This window comes from Buceros rhinoceros, unplaced genomic scaffold (assembly GCF_000710305.1).
Source record: "Buceros rhinoceros silvestris isolate BGI_N320 unplaced genomic scaffold, ASM71030v1 scaffold16040, whole genome shotgun sequence".
NCBI classification, from domain to species: Eukaryota; Metazoa; Chordata; class Aves; order Bucerotiformes; family Bucerotidae; genus Buceros; species Buceros rhinoceros.
The window spans coordinates 1-12,912 of NW_010389171.1; the positions used below are offsets into that span (position 1 = coordinate 1).

The 12,912-nt window shown below is 38.7% G+C and overlaps 1 protein-coding gene across 1 annotated transcript in view; it reads left to right on the forward strand.

The window, feature by feature from the left end:
- Nucleotides 1–12,400: 12,400 nt before the first annotated feature.
- BLNK (B-cell linker) overlaps nucleotides 12,401–12,912 on the forward strand; it is a 32,868-nt gene continuing 32,356 nt past the window's right edge. Inside the window, exon 1 of the mRNA XM_010133308.1 lies at nucleotides 12,401–12,471. Coding sequence (XP_010131610.1) covers nucleotides 12,401–12,471 — 71 coding nt within the window. The remainder of the gene's footprint in view (nucleotides 12,472–12,912) is intronic.

Genomic DNA, 12,912 nt, shown 5'->3' on the forward strand with positions numbered 1-12,912 from the left:
ACCCGCGCTCCGCACCGCGGTTGGGGCAGAGGCACAAGGAAGTTTGCAGAAGTTTTAAAGTAAAACAGAGTTGTTACTGGTGCTGGAGTGGTACAGGGAACTGCGGGAGGTAATGCACGTCTGGAGCAATTAACTCAGCACAGATTTCGAAGCGAAATGTGTGTCTGCTTCGTCTGCAGTGAAAAGAATATTTTCACAGTGTCTGTTTTCAAAGCTGTAGGAAAGTAGTCTTACTACTCATGAAGATGTATGAGCCTTATGCAAATTAGAAAAAATTAATTGCTTAATGGGTTAATCAGAGTATCTTATGAAGATGGTTTTGCAGTTAAGTTCTGTAATATTTCCTAATCTTCGAAAGAACTTGTGGAGTAGAGGAAAGTAGAAAATGGGAAATGTTCCTAAGTGAAGGAGAACAATGTTAAATACAGGGTTTGAGAGGAAAAAAGCAGAAGCTGACCATTACTGAAGTATTTTTAGCATGACTTGACTGGAGTGCTGGTGGAGTTGGCACCTCAAGACTCTTTCATTATGACTTTTTTTCTTCTGCATAGTTAAAAGAAGTCCTGTTTCAGATTAAAGTAGCATACAAACTTTTTCTTGCCCTGAAAAATAAGAATGAGATACTGAAAATACTTTTTCCTAAAATAATTCATACTTAAGCACTCAATACTAATTTATAAACTATTCTCAAGTCTCTCTCCGTCTTCCCAGAAACCTTCATGCAACAGCCTACAGCCCAGCAAGAACTCTGTGGAGGGTGCAATGGACAGGGAGAACAGCACACTGAATTTCCGCATTGTCTACAATTTATCACCTAAAGCAGTCTAAAATGGTCTAGATGGGCTCAGTGTTGGTCTGAACTAGCTATCTCAATATCCTGCATGATATGGTGGAAAGCTTGATGTCATCAAGACAGTTATTGGTACATAAAGAAATGAAACACACTCTCTCTGCCATAATAAAATTGCAGCTGGGATGCATCTTCTGCACCTCTGTAAATGACTAAAGCAGGGTTACTTTCAAGTATACAGAGGGGGTCTGCATGTGAGGGTTATAATGGTCCACAACCTGTTTGTGAACTGATTCGAAAGACCTAAACCAGAAGGGCAGCCATCACATCCCTGCTGCATCTTTACACTGGCTCACACTCTTCATCTTGTCTCAAGTTGTAACACAGTTGTAAACTGTGTAACAGGAGGAGGTAGCTCTGCTTTCCTGTGTTGTCTTAAAGTATTAAAAACTGCCTTTTCTCTCCTCCTTGTAGTAAATTCCCCTTGTTGTGCAAGGGGCATGGGAGCATACGTTTCCTAAACACGTGAGTGTTCTCACCACGTGCAGTGGAAGTGCGTGCTTGCTTCAAGTTGAGCATGTTGAAATATCTCCTTAGACAGAAACCTGGGTATTTGGCTATGTGGTCTTAATCTAGTATCAGGATTTTAAAAACTCTAAGGAAGAACTTTCCACGAATACATACTCGTAGTATAAATTTAGGAGAGCTGTGCAAATTGGGAAGAGAGCAGCATAACATGGCAGCAGCCTTTTCTTCCTTCTTTGAAACAGCCGAATACCCCCTTGCACAACATGACTTGTTGACGGTGCAGGTGACTTCCTAATATAGCCTTCTATGTGCATGGACGACACATAAGTAACTCGGAGTTTGTGCTGCATATTGCATGAATGGAATGGTTATGTTAGAAACCTACCTTCCTCCATATGCTAAGATACAATGCCAAGAAATTTTCCTACCAAACATAGTTTCAGTTCGTGTAATTATAGTTCACATTTTTCTAAAGACAGCTTTCTTAAAATTTCTGCTTCGTAGCAGCAAAAATTAAAGTAGCACTGCTGTTGTGTCAGTGTCTGAGAGTAGAGCTTTTGATTTTTTAAGTGTAGACCTGAAAAACTAGATATTATGTGGTTTTGCTAAGGTCGTCTATTTTCCATGGGTATATTTGAGCCTACCAGACCTAGCTTTGTGTTGCATTAGCAAGTCTTCTGTCAGATGTGAATTCCGAACACATTCCATTTGTTTGTTTATTGCAACAATAAGTGTTCTTGTGTGCCTCTTTAACTACCACGCTGTGCTATGGACATTGTTTGTAGTCAAGTCACTCAACTTTAATATCAGTTGGATAGGAATGCTGGAACTTCATGGAATTCCAGTATTATTTTTATATAAGTTTTGTTATAAGATATCTACAGTATTATGCAAGTATTCCCTCAGACTACGTTGTGTGTTCTAACTGCGTCCATATACTCAGGAAAAATGCAAGGCTTGGTTATTTAAAATGAGACTAATTTATGTGGTGAATACAAATAATTTGATACTTTGAATGATGTTCTGAAGTGTGGAGTGAGTACATGAGCAATAGCCATGCTGCCCTGGCAGACTCTAATGCGCCTTGATTTCAGCCTGAAATTCAGAAAACAAATGTATACATAAACAGATGCACTTATCAGAGACTGTAGGTGGCAAAGGCACCAGGAAGTTAGTGTTGTACTTTTGCGTTGCTAAACTTGCAGGATCTTTTGTGATTCAACTTCCTTAGACTATAAGCCTATGCTAACTGGTCTTTAGATAGTTTCTAGCTGCTATGTAGGGCTCTGTTATATCATCTCTTCAGACTTGCTGTGTTTTTTTTATTATGACCACAAACCTTACTAATGACTCTCTGCTTCTAGCTGTCTTTAGCTGTGTGCCACGAAGTCCTTTTCAAAGGCATCACTACCACCACCACTGCAGTGATGGACAAACCACGGCACGAACAAGAAGTGTACCACGTGGTTTCATTTGCCTAAGGTCATGCTGCCAACAACTTTCAGATTGCAAACACACTTTTCCAAGAGCAGTTTCATGTTCATTTCAGATTACTTCATTAATTTGCAGCAGTTCTTCTCCCCTCCAAAAAAACCTTAAAGTCACTATCTCCAACCATAACGAAGAGCAAGTGGAAAAAAAAAAAACTGATTTTTTTTTTTTTCCTCAGGTTGGAAAATTATGTCAATTTATTTGCAATATTTTGTCTGAATGTCCCTTGCTAAGCAGAGCAATTTAAGTCCTGATTCTATGAAAATCAAGAGGATTTTCCTTAAGGCCTGAATGCCTGTTCATTGTCTATCAAATTTGAAGGTATTTATGGTCTTCACTCATTTTATACTGCTAGATATCGCCTGAATGTAACTACTAGGTCTTTTCTTTACCAGAGAATTTTCTGGTACTGATTCCTCTTGAAAGTATATAAGAAGAAAATGAATTCATTTGGGAGTGAAATGATTTTCAGCTGTAAACTGATACCTTCTATGTATAGGATGTTTTGTCATAGGGAAAATATGGTTTTTGAGAAAATGAATGGGGAATACCTGAACATTAATTTTGCACTGTAAGAAAATATTTTATCACAGTAGTTCTATTAATTCCTGTTAATTGTAGCAAACAGACTTAGAAACAATTTTTTCAAGTCAAATTTTAACATAGTTTTTTGCATCAATGGGCTTGAACAAGATAAAAGAACAAAAATAAACTCAAGCAGCAAAGAAACTAGAGCTTCAAAGTAAGCTAGATAATGCTCCCTGTGACAGAACTGAGCACCAAACCTTGCATCCAAATTTAACATCTTTTCCCCTTGTTAGTTATATAGACTTTGGAGGAAAGGCTATGCAAGTGCCCAGTTACTTGTACACTACTCTGTGGTCTAAAGGCCCAAATCAGAACTCTTCCACATATAAGATTTTTCCAGACCAACTTCTTATAACTGCTGATCACTATCTGTTCTTCACAAGTCATGGCTACCTTGCTTCTGCTCCTCTATACCTGCTCTGTTCTGCTTTTTCTAGTGAAAGATGTCTAATCTGCCTCCGCTCTTGGGCCCTAAGGACATAATAGCAGTGAAGGTCTTCTGGGGTGTCACTTGGTGCCACCTCCTCTTGTCTCAGCTTCCAGTTTCTCCTGACAACTTACCGCTGTGCAGTAACGTTTTGTCACAACAGCAGTTTTTGTGGCACACCCACGTTTCAGCCCAACAAAATGTAGGTTGAATGTAAGGTCACTTTTAATCCCAGTGCCAAAGGCACGCGGTCTTTGTAGTTGAATCTCACAGGCACAGGAGAAAAGCAGGTCACCAGATAAGTTTGCCATGCTTATGAGTACAAACAAAAGTTCTTTCTGTAGGATTGTTAGGTCTAGTTTGCATACAAAGCAGGGGGTTGTGATTAAATGATAAAGCTGTATAATCTCTCTTTCCTCTAGCTTTCTGTCAGTTTAAACAGTTCATGAATCTCTCTCATCTCTGGACTTTGGAATGGAATGAGATACGAAATGTAAACTTGCCCAAATACCACTGTAAAAATCCCTTCTTTCACCCCCAGTGTGATTTCTCCAGTCAAATCTTCCTGTTGCTTCTCCCTCTGACCTTGTTGCAGCATAACATAGCCTGCAGCCCATCTGTATTTGTCTTTTCTTGCTTTCTCTCTGCACAAGCATTTCATTCTAATGATCCCTTTAAAGAGTCTTTCTTTTCCTTGCTTCTGATCCTTCTTCCCAACTATGTCATCCTGCCTGGCCCAATCTCCAAGCTGCCGTAAAAAAACCCAACCAGCCATCCCCGCCCCCAAAATTTTTTTTAAAAACCTAAATTGTCGTATAGTAAATTATTCTCATACAGAATGTCCTCCCTATGGTGCTGTTTATGTAAAACACACTATGAAGTGTGTTTAAGTGTGACTGTGATCTACCTATGTTTTGAATGAAAATATGGCAACGTGGTCAGTATTGAAACTGTGGAGAGAGGCCCTGGTTTAATCTCTGTGTGTAGGCAGCAGTGTAAGAGTATAGTCTATTCTCAAGATCAACTGTGTTTGTATAGTGCCTATCATTTCATTCTCCTTGTGCTGGGAAAATTGTGCAGTCACTGGTATAGCTTGTTCCACCAGTGCCTCATATGCACACTCTTCCAAATGAAATTATGTCTTTAAGTGACATTGTAGTTTTGCTAAAATAACTGTCCACGGTAGGAGCGTTTGCTGACTATACCAATCACAAATGACATCATCTTAGGCCTGTGACTGTCAGTTATTCAGCAAAAGCTTGTAATATAGATTGCATCCAAAGACTTGCCTTTTTTTTTAAATAAATGATCGATAGCCAAGCAAATAACCCAATAAATTTTCTTTGCTATAGAAAAAGAAAACAATACAGCATTACTTGGCATAACCGTTTTCCACCATTAGTTTAAAACTATACCTCATACAGCTCTGTAGAGGGGTAGATACTGATCCCAGAACAAGTCAGTTTTGTGTTTTGCAGAATCATTCAAAACCTACATACTGCACACTACGTTATAATGTGAGAGAAGCTTTTCTTTTGCAAGGCAAATAGGACAACCATAAAATGTTGCAAAACCCTTTCCACAATGTTAAGGTTTGGGTCAGCCATAACCATAGTGTTGTAAAACATTAGATTACCAATATGGGGAAAAAGAGTTCCCACACTGGTAGAAATGTGAAAATAAGTATAACTTTTAGTGGCTTCCTTTCTTAGCTTGGAAAATGCCTCTACTTTTTATCTCTCTGAGAGCTGTCTCATAGTCTTTGGCAGCAAAGTGCTTGTAAGTCAATGGTTGAAAAAATTAATCAAGAGTAATGGAATCAAGTTTTACTTCTCTTTTTGGTGAATTTAGTTTTGGAAAACCGTTTAACCTGCTAAAAAATGTCATTACTGACTATCTTCAGTGTTGTAAAAGGCCAGACAAGATAGAAGTGGAACATTTTAAATACCCTAAGAATACCATTGATTTTGCTTTCTGTTTAAAGGATGAGTGAAATCTGGAGTTTCAACACTTGGCAGTTCCAGCATTGTGATCAGACATAGAGGGGAAAAAAATAAGATTTCAATTATCTGCAGAATAGAAACAAAAAAAAAAAATGACAGCTTGTAGAGTTCAGAACATTTTACTTAACATTCACAATATTACTTTAACTGAAATTTTTGACGTTTAAAAAACTTGAATGTTTCCTTTTAGTTTGTTGGACCAGTGTAGTTCAGAACGAAACCATGCTTCTCTGCTGTAGCACATTACTGTATGCACACTGCAGTGAGGAAAATTTGTGACCTGCTCCATTTGATGTATTTAATGCGAATGCCCCAACACCACTACTTTCACAGGGGGAGTTTGGCTGCAGGAATCAGCTAACAGTAATTTTTAGCCATCTGAAGATGGCTAAACCATCTTTTGCAGAGGATTTCAGCCCCTGATCATTAGAAAAGAAATAATGAATCTGCTCTCTCTGTAGTTCTTTTCTTACATGTTTTATGTGGTTTTTAAAATGATTGCTGTGTTAGAGGACTGATTTAGTTTTACATAACATCTACAGTCTAAGTACCCTAAAGCATGTTGCAATATGATAGATAAGCAAATATTTTAGAAAGCAAATATCACTGGTTTTATGTGCTCAGCAGACAAGAGAGTTGGAAAACTGATGGAAAACAATGGCTGAAAGTCACAGTATTTTTTCATTTGGCTGTAGAGAACCATCTTAGATTTCTGGTAGACTGAAAGAACTTTAAGACTGTAAATAAGTTTGGTTTGTGATAGCCATAGTAAATGTCTGAGGGGTAAAAGAGGCTTGGAAATTGTGTTAGCACATTTCCCACAATCTGCTAGTATATACGTTTTGGACAAGTTCATTTCACAAACGTAAACAAAGCCAGGCGTGCAATGCTACAGGTTTATGACCTCAGTCTAAATTACGTACTCAGTAAATACTTTAGAATTAAAATAATTCTTCCGGAGGCAATAATGTGAGAAACGAGTATATATTTTTTTCAAGCTTAATGCAAGGGCAACTGGATCAAGTAGGCTATTAATAAAGTGGCTATACTCTGTGGCTAAATGATTCCTTCATGTTTTAAAGGATGTCTACAGACACTATAGGCATCTCTGCCAGAAGCACAGAGCCAGCTAAGTGCTGCTGAAGCTTACTTACACAACCAATTTAACTTAGCATGAGTCTGAGCTTTGCCAAAAGAGTCGGTCCCTTTCTTCCACTGCTGCTGCTCGCCCTGCCACTTGTCTCCGCCCTCACGCTGGTGCTAGGGTTCCCATGACCATGTGATGAAGCTGGATCTGATCCCACTGATATCTAAATTGGCAAAAGAAAAAAGACGTTAGTTTTCCAGCTGGAAGTTCCATGTTTCGTCATAACTGGGTAAGCACTGATGGCAGAGAAGAGCAGAATTTCCCCTTTCAATGGCAGCCCATGTGGTGACTGTTGAAGTGTCTGTATAACTCTAGGGAACCAAAATACTTCTTCAAAGTTCTAACAAAATTTGACAGATAGACTTCAGTACAAAACAAACAAAAGAGATCCATGAGTAGGCTCTACTGGATCCTGGCCAGTGCCACCCGACATAGTCTATGGTGGATATAATGTTTCTGTAGTTTAACAGAAAATACATTCAGCCCAAGTACAGCAATGTTTGTTAGTCTTTATCAGATGTGTCAAAAAATGTGTCCATGATCCTGTACCCCTATAATTTTGATGCTAACCAGGTGGTAAAATGACTTCAACGAAAGGGAATTTAATGCTAAAGGCATTCAGGATAATAATTTAATAATTTTATGCTAAAGGCATAAAATACAACATACAATTTTTGCTATAAGCATTATACGACTATAGCAAAAATGAACAGAGGCTATCATTTGCTACACTGCAGTTGCTAACAGGTAGGAAAAAAGGGACAGTCAAAAAAAGGCTATGCTCTAGAGAGTTCCTGACTCCTTCCAAATCAGGCATTGCTTTAGAGAAATTGCCTGGAAGAGGGAAAAGTCTTGTCTGAGAATGGAAAAGGAAGTACTGGGCCATAAAGGACAGTTTAAAAAGCATGCTGAAAGGTTTATTCCTTTAGTCTTATGCAAGAGCAAGTGTGAACATAACCAATAATGCAATACTTCAAGACAAATCTTGGCTCTATAAAAGGCAATGCAAGTCTATAAAAATTTTCAAATTAGTGATTCTATTCTTACATCTAATTAGTTAATCTAGAACCTACATACATAAAAACTACTGTCTTGGAACCAGGCTTAGTGATTTGCGAATATTCAGCAACAGTAAGATAGCTGGGATTATTTTGTCTCTAGGAGTAGGCTAACAGGAGTGTTTAAAATTTAATGCCATATCTGGAAGCCCTGCTCTGTTTTATTTGGCTGTCAGAGCACTATTTGGTAGAGCAAATGCAGACCATTATGCATAAATATGCATTTTTGGTTTAAGGAGAAGAGTTAAGAGACTGTTTAGAAAACCCTCCTTTTTCTCACCTTGCTCTCAAAATACTGAGACCACAAAGTCTCCCAGCCCACTGAAAAAGCATACCATTTTTTATCCTTTCACCGTTCATAGGAACTTACTGGATTAAAAATCTCTGCATTAGAAATGTGTTTTAGTAGCAATCTCAAATGACACAGACAGTGATGAAGACTGCCCTTAGATCATCAGGTAAATGTATTCATTGTGTGAGTCCTTATGTGCCCTTGTTAGCAAGACCTTAACACAAAAGTCAAGTACTTAGCTGACTTTAGGGTGGTTGAAGTTAGATATGAGCTTAAACATCTGGCTAAATCTTGGTCAAGCCCATTACGTGGTTAGACGTAAGACTTTTTCAGAACTAAACCAGCTGGTTTGAAATTTGTGGAAGATGTAAAAGAGGAGAAAAAACTCACTCTGTTGGAACACCAAATCAAAATTAAGACTTCATCTTTCTGTGTTCAGTTCACTCAGTGTTCTAAACTTTTCATGTGCTTTCGTGTCCTTCATGTGCTTGTAGTAGTATCTCTATCTACATGCCTGCAGGAATGGCGAAAATGTAATCTCATCTGTCAAAAAATGCTTGTAGAATTGTGACTAGAAGTAATGTTACCACTGACAGGTGGTGATTTCTGGGTCCATACCAAGTCTTGTCTTTATTCACTTCCCTGCAATGACTGTGATGCTGCTTTTTGGTGAAATAAAAAAAAAAACCACTTTACTCTCTTAAATTTCTGTCCTTGCTTTCCTTTACCTATGAGGCTGTAGGGTACTTGTCCTTCAGGAAGGTACACTGCTCAGATAATTTTAAATGGAACTGTATTTTAGAGTAAACTAATATGTTTAGTTTCCTTCTGCTGCTTGCACACCTTTCAAAAACGAATGTGAATATGAATGTAGCTTCTGTGAGGTTTTTTTGTTTCTGAATGTATCAGCTCACATCCAGAAAGATGCTGCATAAAAGGGAAGCAGTTAACCACAAAGAGTCAGAACAGGGCAGGTCAGTTACAGAAGAGAAAATACCTTTTAACTTTTTGTGTCAGAAGTGACATGCAATACTCAGCATATCATAATAGCTAATTATTTTCTGTGCTACTTACAATATCCCTGTTATTCGGTTGGGATAAAGGGAGAGCAAGCTGGATAAGAGGAAAACAGTGTCCAAATCTGAAATGCTTCAGCTGTTATTAAATATCCGTATTTTTAGAAGTTGTACTAAAAAGTGCCTGTCCTTCACTGCTTTGTGATATTCCAAACCAGCAGTGAAGTCCCCAATAGTAGTAAAGAAAGATAACAGGAACCAGGTGTACTATTCTTCTCTGCTAAATAAAAGAAAAAAGTAATTGCCAAAAATACTGTATAACTTTAAACACATGAAATCTTTGGTATTAATATACTGTCCACATATACTCAGAACAAGCCTTAGCCTTGGCTAGAATGAGGAAGCAGTTGCACCAAGGAGTTGGTGTCTATTGATAGGACTTTAGTTGTCTCAGCCCCACCATAAATCTGCATAGATTCCTTCAATGCACAGCATTCCCAGACACCTCAAAGTAATTTCACTATTTGATTTCATGTGAGGACCGATTTTGTGGCAAAGCCTTTACATGCCACATGTTTTCATTTACTCAAGTACAAGGAATATTGACAGCTTCTTTGAAGATTATGTGGAGGGCATATGAAGATGAAAAGTATAATCGATATTTAGCTGTTCTGTGCTTTTGTGTGTACCATGTAAACACGCACCTGCTCTGATTGTGGGGTTTGTCTTTAGGCAAAATAGTGGATGACTGAAAACTGAACAGAATAGCTTGACAAAACTAAACTTTGTAGTCATTTCCTCTTGTGCATCAGGTGAACACAGCAGAAGACAATTTGTTAGTCCTTCTTCCTCTCGGATAAGTGTCTGTAATTGACTTCTCTCCATAATCAAACCCCTTTCAACTTTTCTTCACAGCTTTGAGATAGCTTTACAGATAAAGATCAAAGGCTCGATGCCTTGCACTGGTGGTTTGATGTCATTTACGGGTTACCACTTCTAGCTTCAGACTCCCTCCTCTAACATCATGACAGGCATTGCAGTGGGTGGGTTGCAATAAGCCCCCAGAGTGGAAGAGGGGCAGTAATCCCCTGTCAGCAGCAACTGGAGCTATTTGTCTGATTGGTCCTCAAGAATTCAGCTCTGTCTCTGTGCATTACTTGCACAAAACAGCCATTGAAAAGACCAGCTACAACTCTGCCAGCTGATGACAACGGGCATTTCCTTGCAAAGGAATTCCACCAGGTAGCACGATATAGGGGTGTGTGCATGTGGAGATCTGAAGCACCTGAAGGAGGCCTATTGAGAGGAATCAGATGCCTTCTGTATCTGGGAATTTCCTTTTGCTTTCTACTGAGCAATTAGGAGGAAGGTGGTGGAGTTGTTTTCTATAATTAACTGGGTTGGTTTAAATGCACAAAACTGGTGAGTAATATAAAAATACCTCTTATGAAGACACCCACCCAGTTCACTGAGATCCATGTTCTTCCACAAAGACCGTGTCAGGAACACTGTGTTAATGGAAGCCTGTTGTAAGAAAAGTAGTACTTTTCTTGTTCATCAATTTAGTTTGAGAAGGTAGTTCAAGATAAGAACTTGAAGCTTTTCAAAACTTCAAGTGGTACTTTTACAAATCCCCTCCTAGGTGAGCAGGTCCTGTCCCAGCCCCCCAAGGAAGAATTCTTCCCTTAGTCCAGAAACAATAACTTTCTTCCTTTGGTCACCTGCACACCTGTTTACAAAACTAAAGGCTAATAGAAAAATTAATAAAAACCAGCTGAGGAGAAGGTGGTAGAATATTCGTGTTGTGAGAAACAGTAAAGGAGGAGGCTGAGCATGCGGTTCTTTCTTTAGTTTTATGTTTTAACGTGGGTTGTTCGGTTTTGTTGTTTTTTTTAAATAGCAGAGGTACCTGTAGTACTTTTGCTCTACGTTTGGATTTTTATCTGTTAACAACTTAGCTTTTATTCTCCAAATTCCACTATACTTTTCTTTGAGTTCTATTTTCCTTTTGTGGTTCTTTTCTGTAAAACTTTATAGCTGAAGCAGATAGGGAGTTTGGGGGATGTTTTAAGTCTAAATTTGTACTTACTAAATCCCATTCTAGGTTTCCAATGATAAGCATTTGAATTTGCCTGAAAATCAAGAAATAACAACTTTTTGTTATCTGCTATGCTGCCTTTCTCAAGACAAAAATGAGAGCTACACTCTATAGTTTTTTTACTTTGAGTGAATGGAGGTAGTAATGATCTTCAGAAAACAGGACTTTCTGGACACAGATACTGCAGGGTGCACTGTCAGTGAGAAATGGATACACCCATAAGGGTATAAGAACTGAAACTGGAGTGCAAACTGACTGGTTTACAGTGTGATAATTTTAAAAAAATATTATTATTACTATTTTGGAACCAACTTAATTAGTTAAAGATCTAATTGACATTACAGAGAAAAGGAATATGCAGCTCACTTAATAATGAATGTGTCAATATGGCTTACGAAGCTTCCCTTGCAGGCCCCTCTGAATATATTCTTTTCAAAATTTTGCTCTTTTTTAACTAAAGAAACTGGTCCATGAGTGCAGTTGGGGATTTTTTCAAGTGGCAAAATGGGTAATTCAGACAGTCCTGTAAGCAACAGAAATTTAATGAGGTATAATTCTAATCCTCCAGATAAACAGAAATAAGTTGCTTGTAATATAGACAACCTCCTGTGATTCATTTAAAACTGGTTTTTGTTTTGCCACCACTCCCTACTGACACTGCAGTTAGCCCTGTTTCCGAAAACATTATCAGCACCACTCCCAACTAAAGCACACACATCTGTGCTCACAGCCAGATGCAGTGAATCAACTGTGCCCAGCCTTCCCACCCCAGAGGCCAAGTAATATATTCTTACAGCAGAAGGGTGTCACTTGCTATGTGACATAGGCAGCTGTGCCACTAAAATACAACCAAGGTGCACACCGGAGGTCCAAATTAATGGGCTCACTGTGCACAAGTAGGAGAACTGCGCCGTTTGTCCACGTGGGAGATCCCTCTCTGTTTCCAGGAGCTGGGGCAGGCGATGGCTGCAGAGGAGTCGTTCATGCCAGCTGCTCTGAGCCGTAACACACATATTTACATGGCATGTATTTCGTAAATGTCTCTACAGATTTACAATACTGATAAATACAGTTTCTCAAAAATCAGTCTGAGTGGTGGAAGAATTCCTTTTGGCACATCCGTCCAATTAAGACAGACTCCTCTTCCTCAGGTCTGAGGACTCTGTACCTCATCTCACATCTGAGTTTAATGCTTATTACGCACTTTATTCTTCTTCATGTTATTTATATGTTTATTCTCTTTTAAAATAATTTAACTTTGGAAAGCTTTTGTGGGATAGCTTGTATGCAAGAGTCAAAAGCATCCTGCTGATGTTTAAGAGCGGGGATGTGTCACAGGCCAGGCCCACCCATCGCCCTTCACTTGACATACATTCCTCATACGCTGAGCTGTGACCAGATCAAAGAGAGGGTGGTTTTGTTTCATTTTGTTTTATCTCAAGGCAGCTCTGCCAGTCCTCGAGCACAGCTAAGT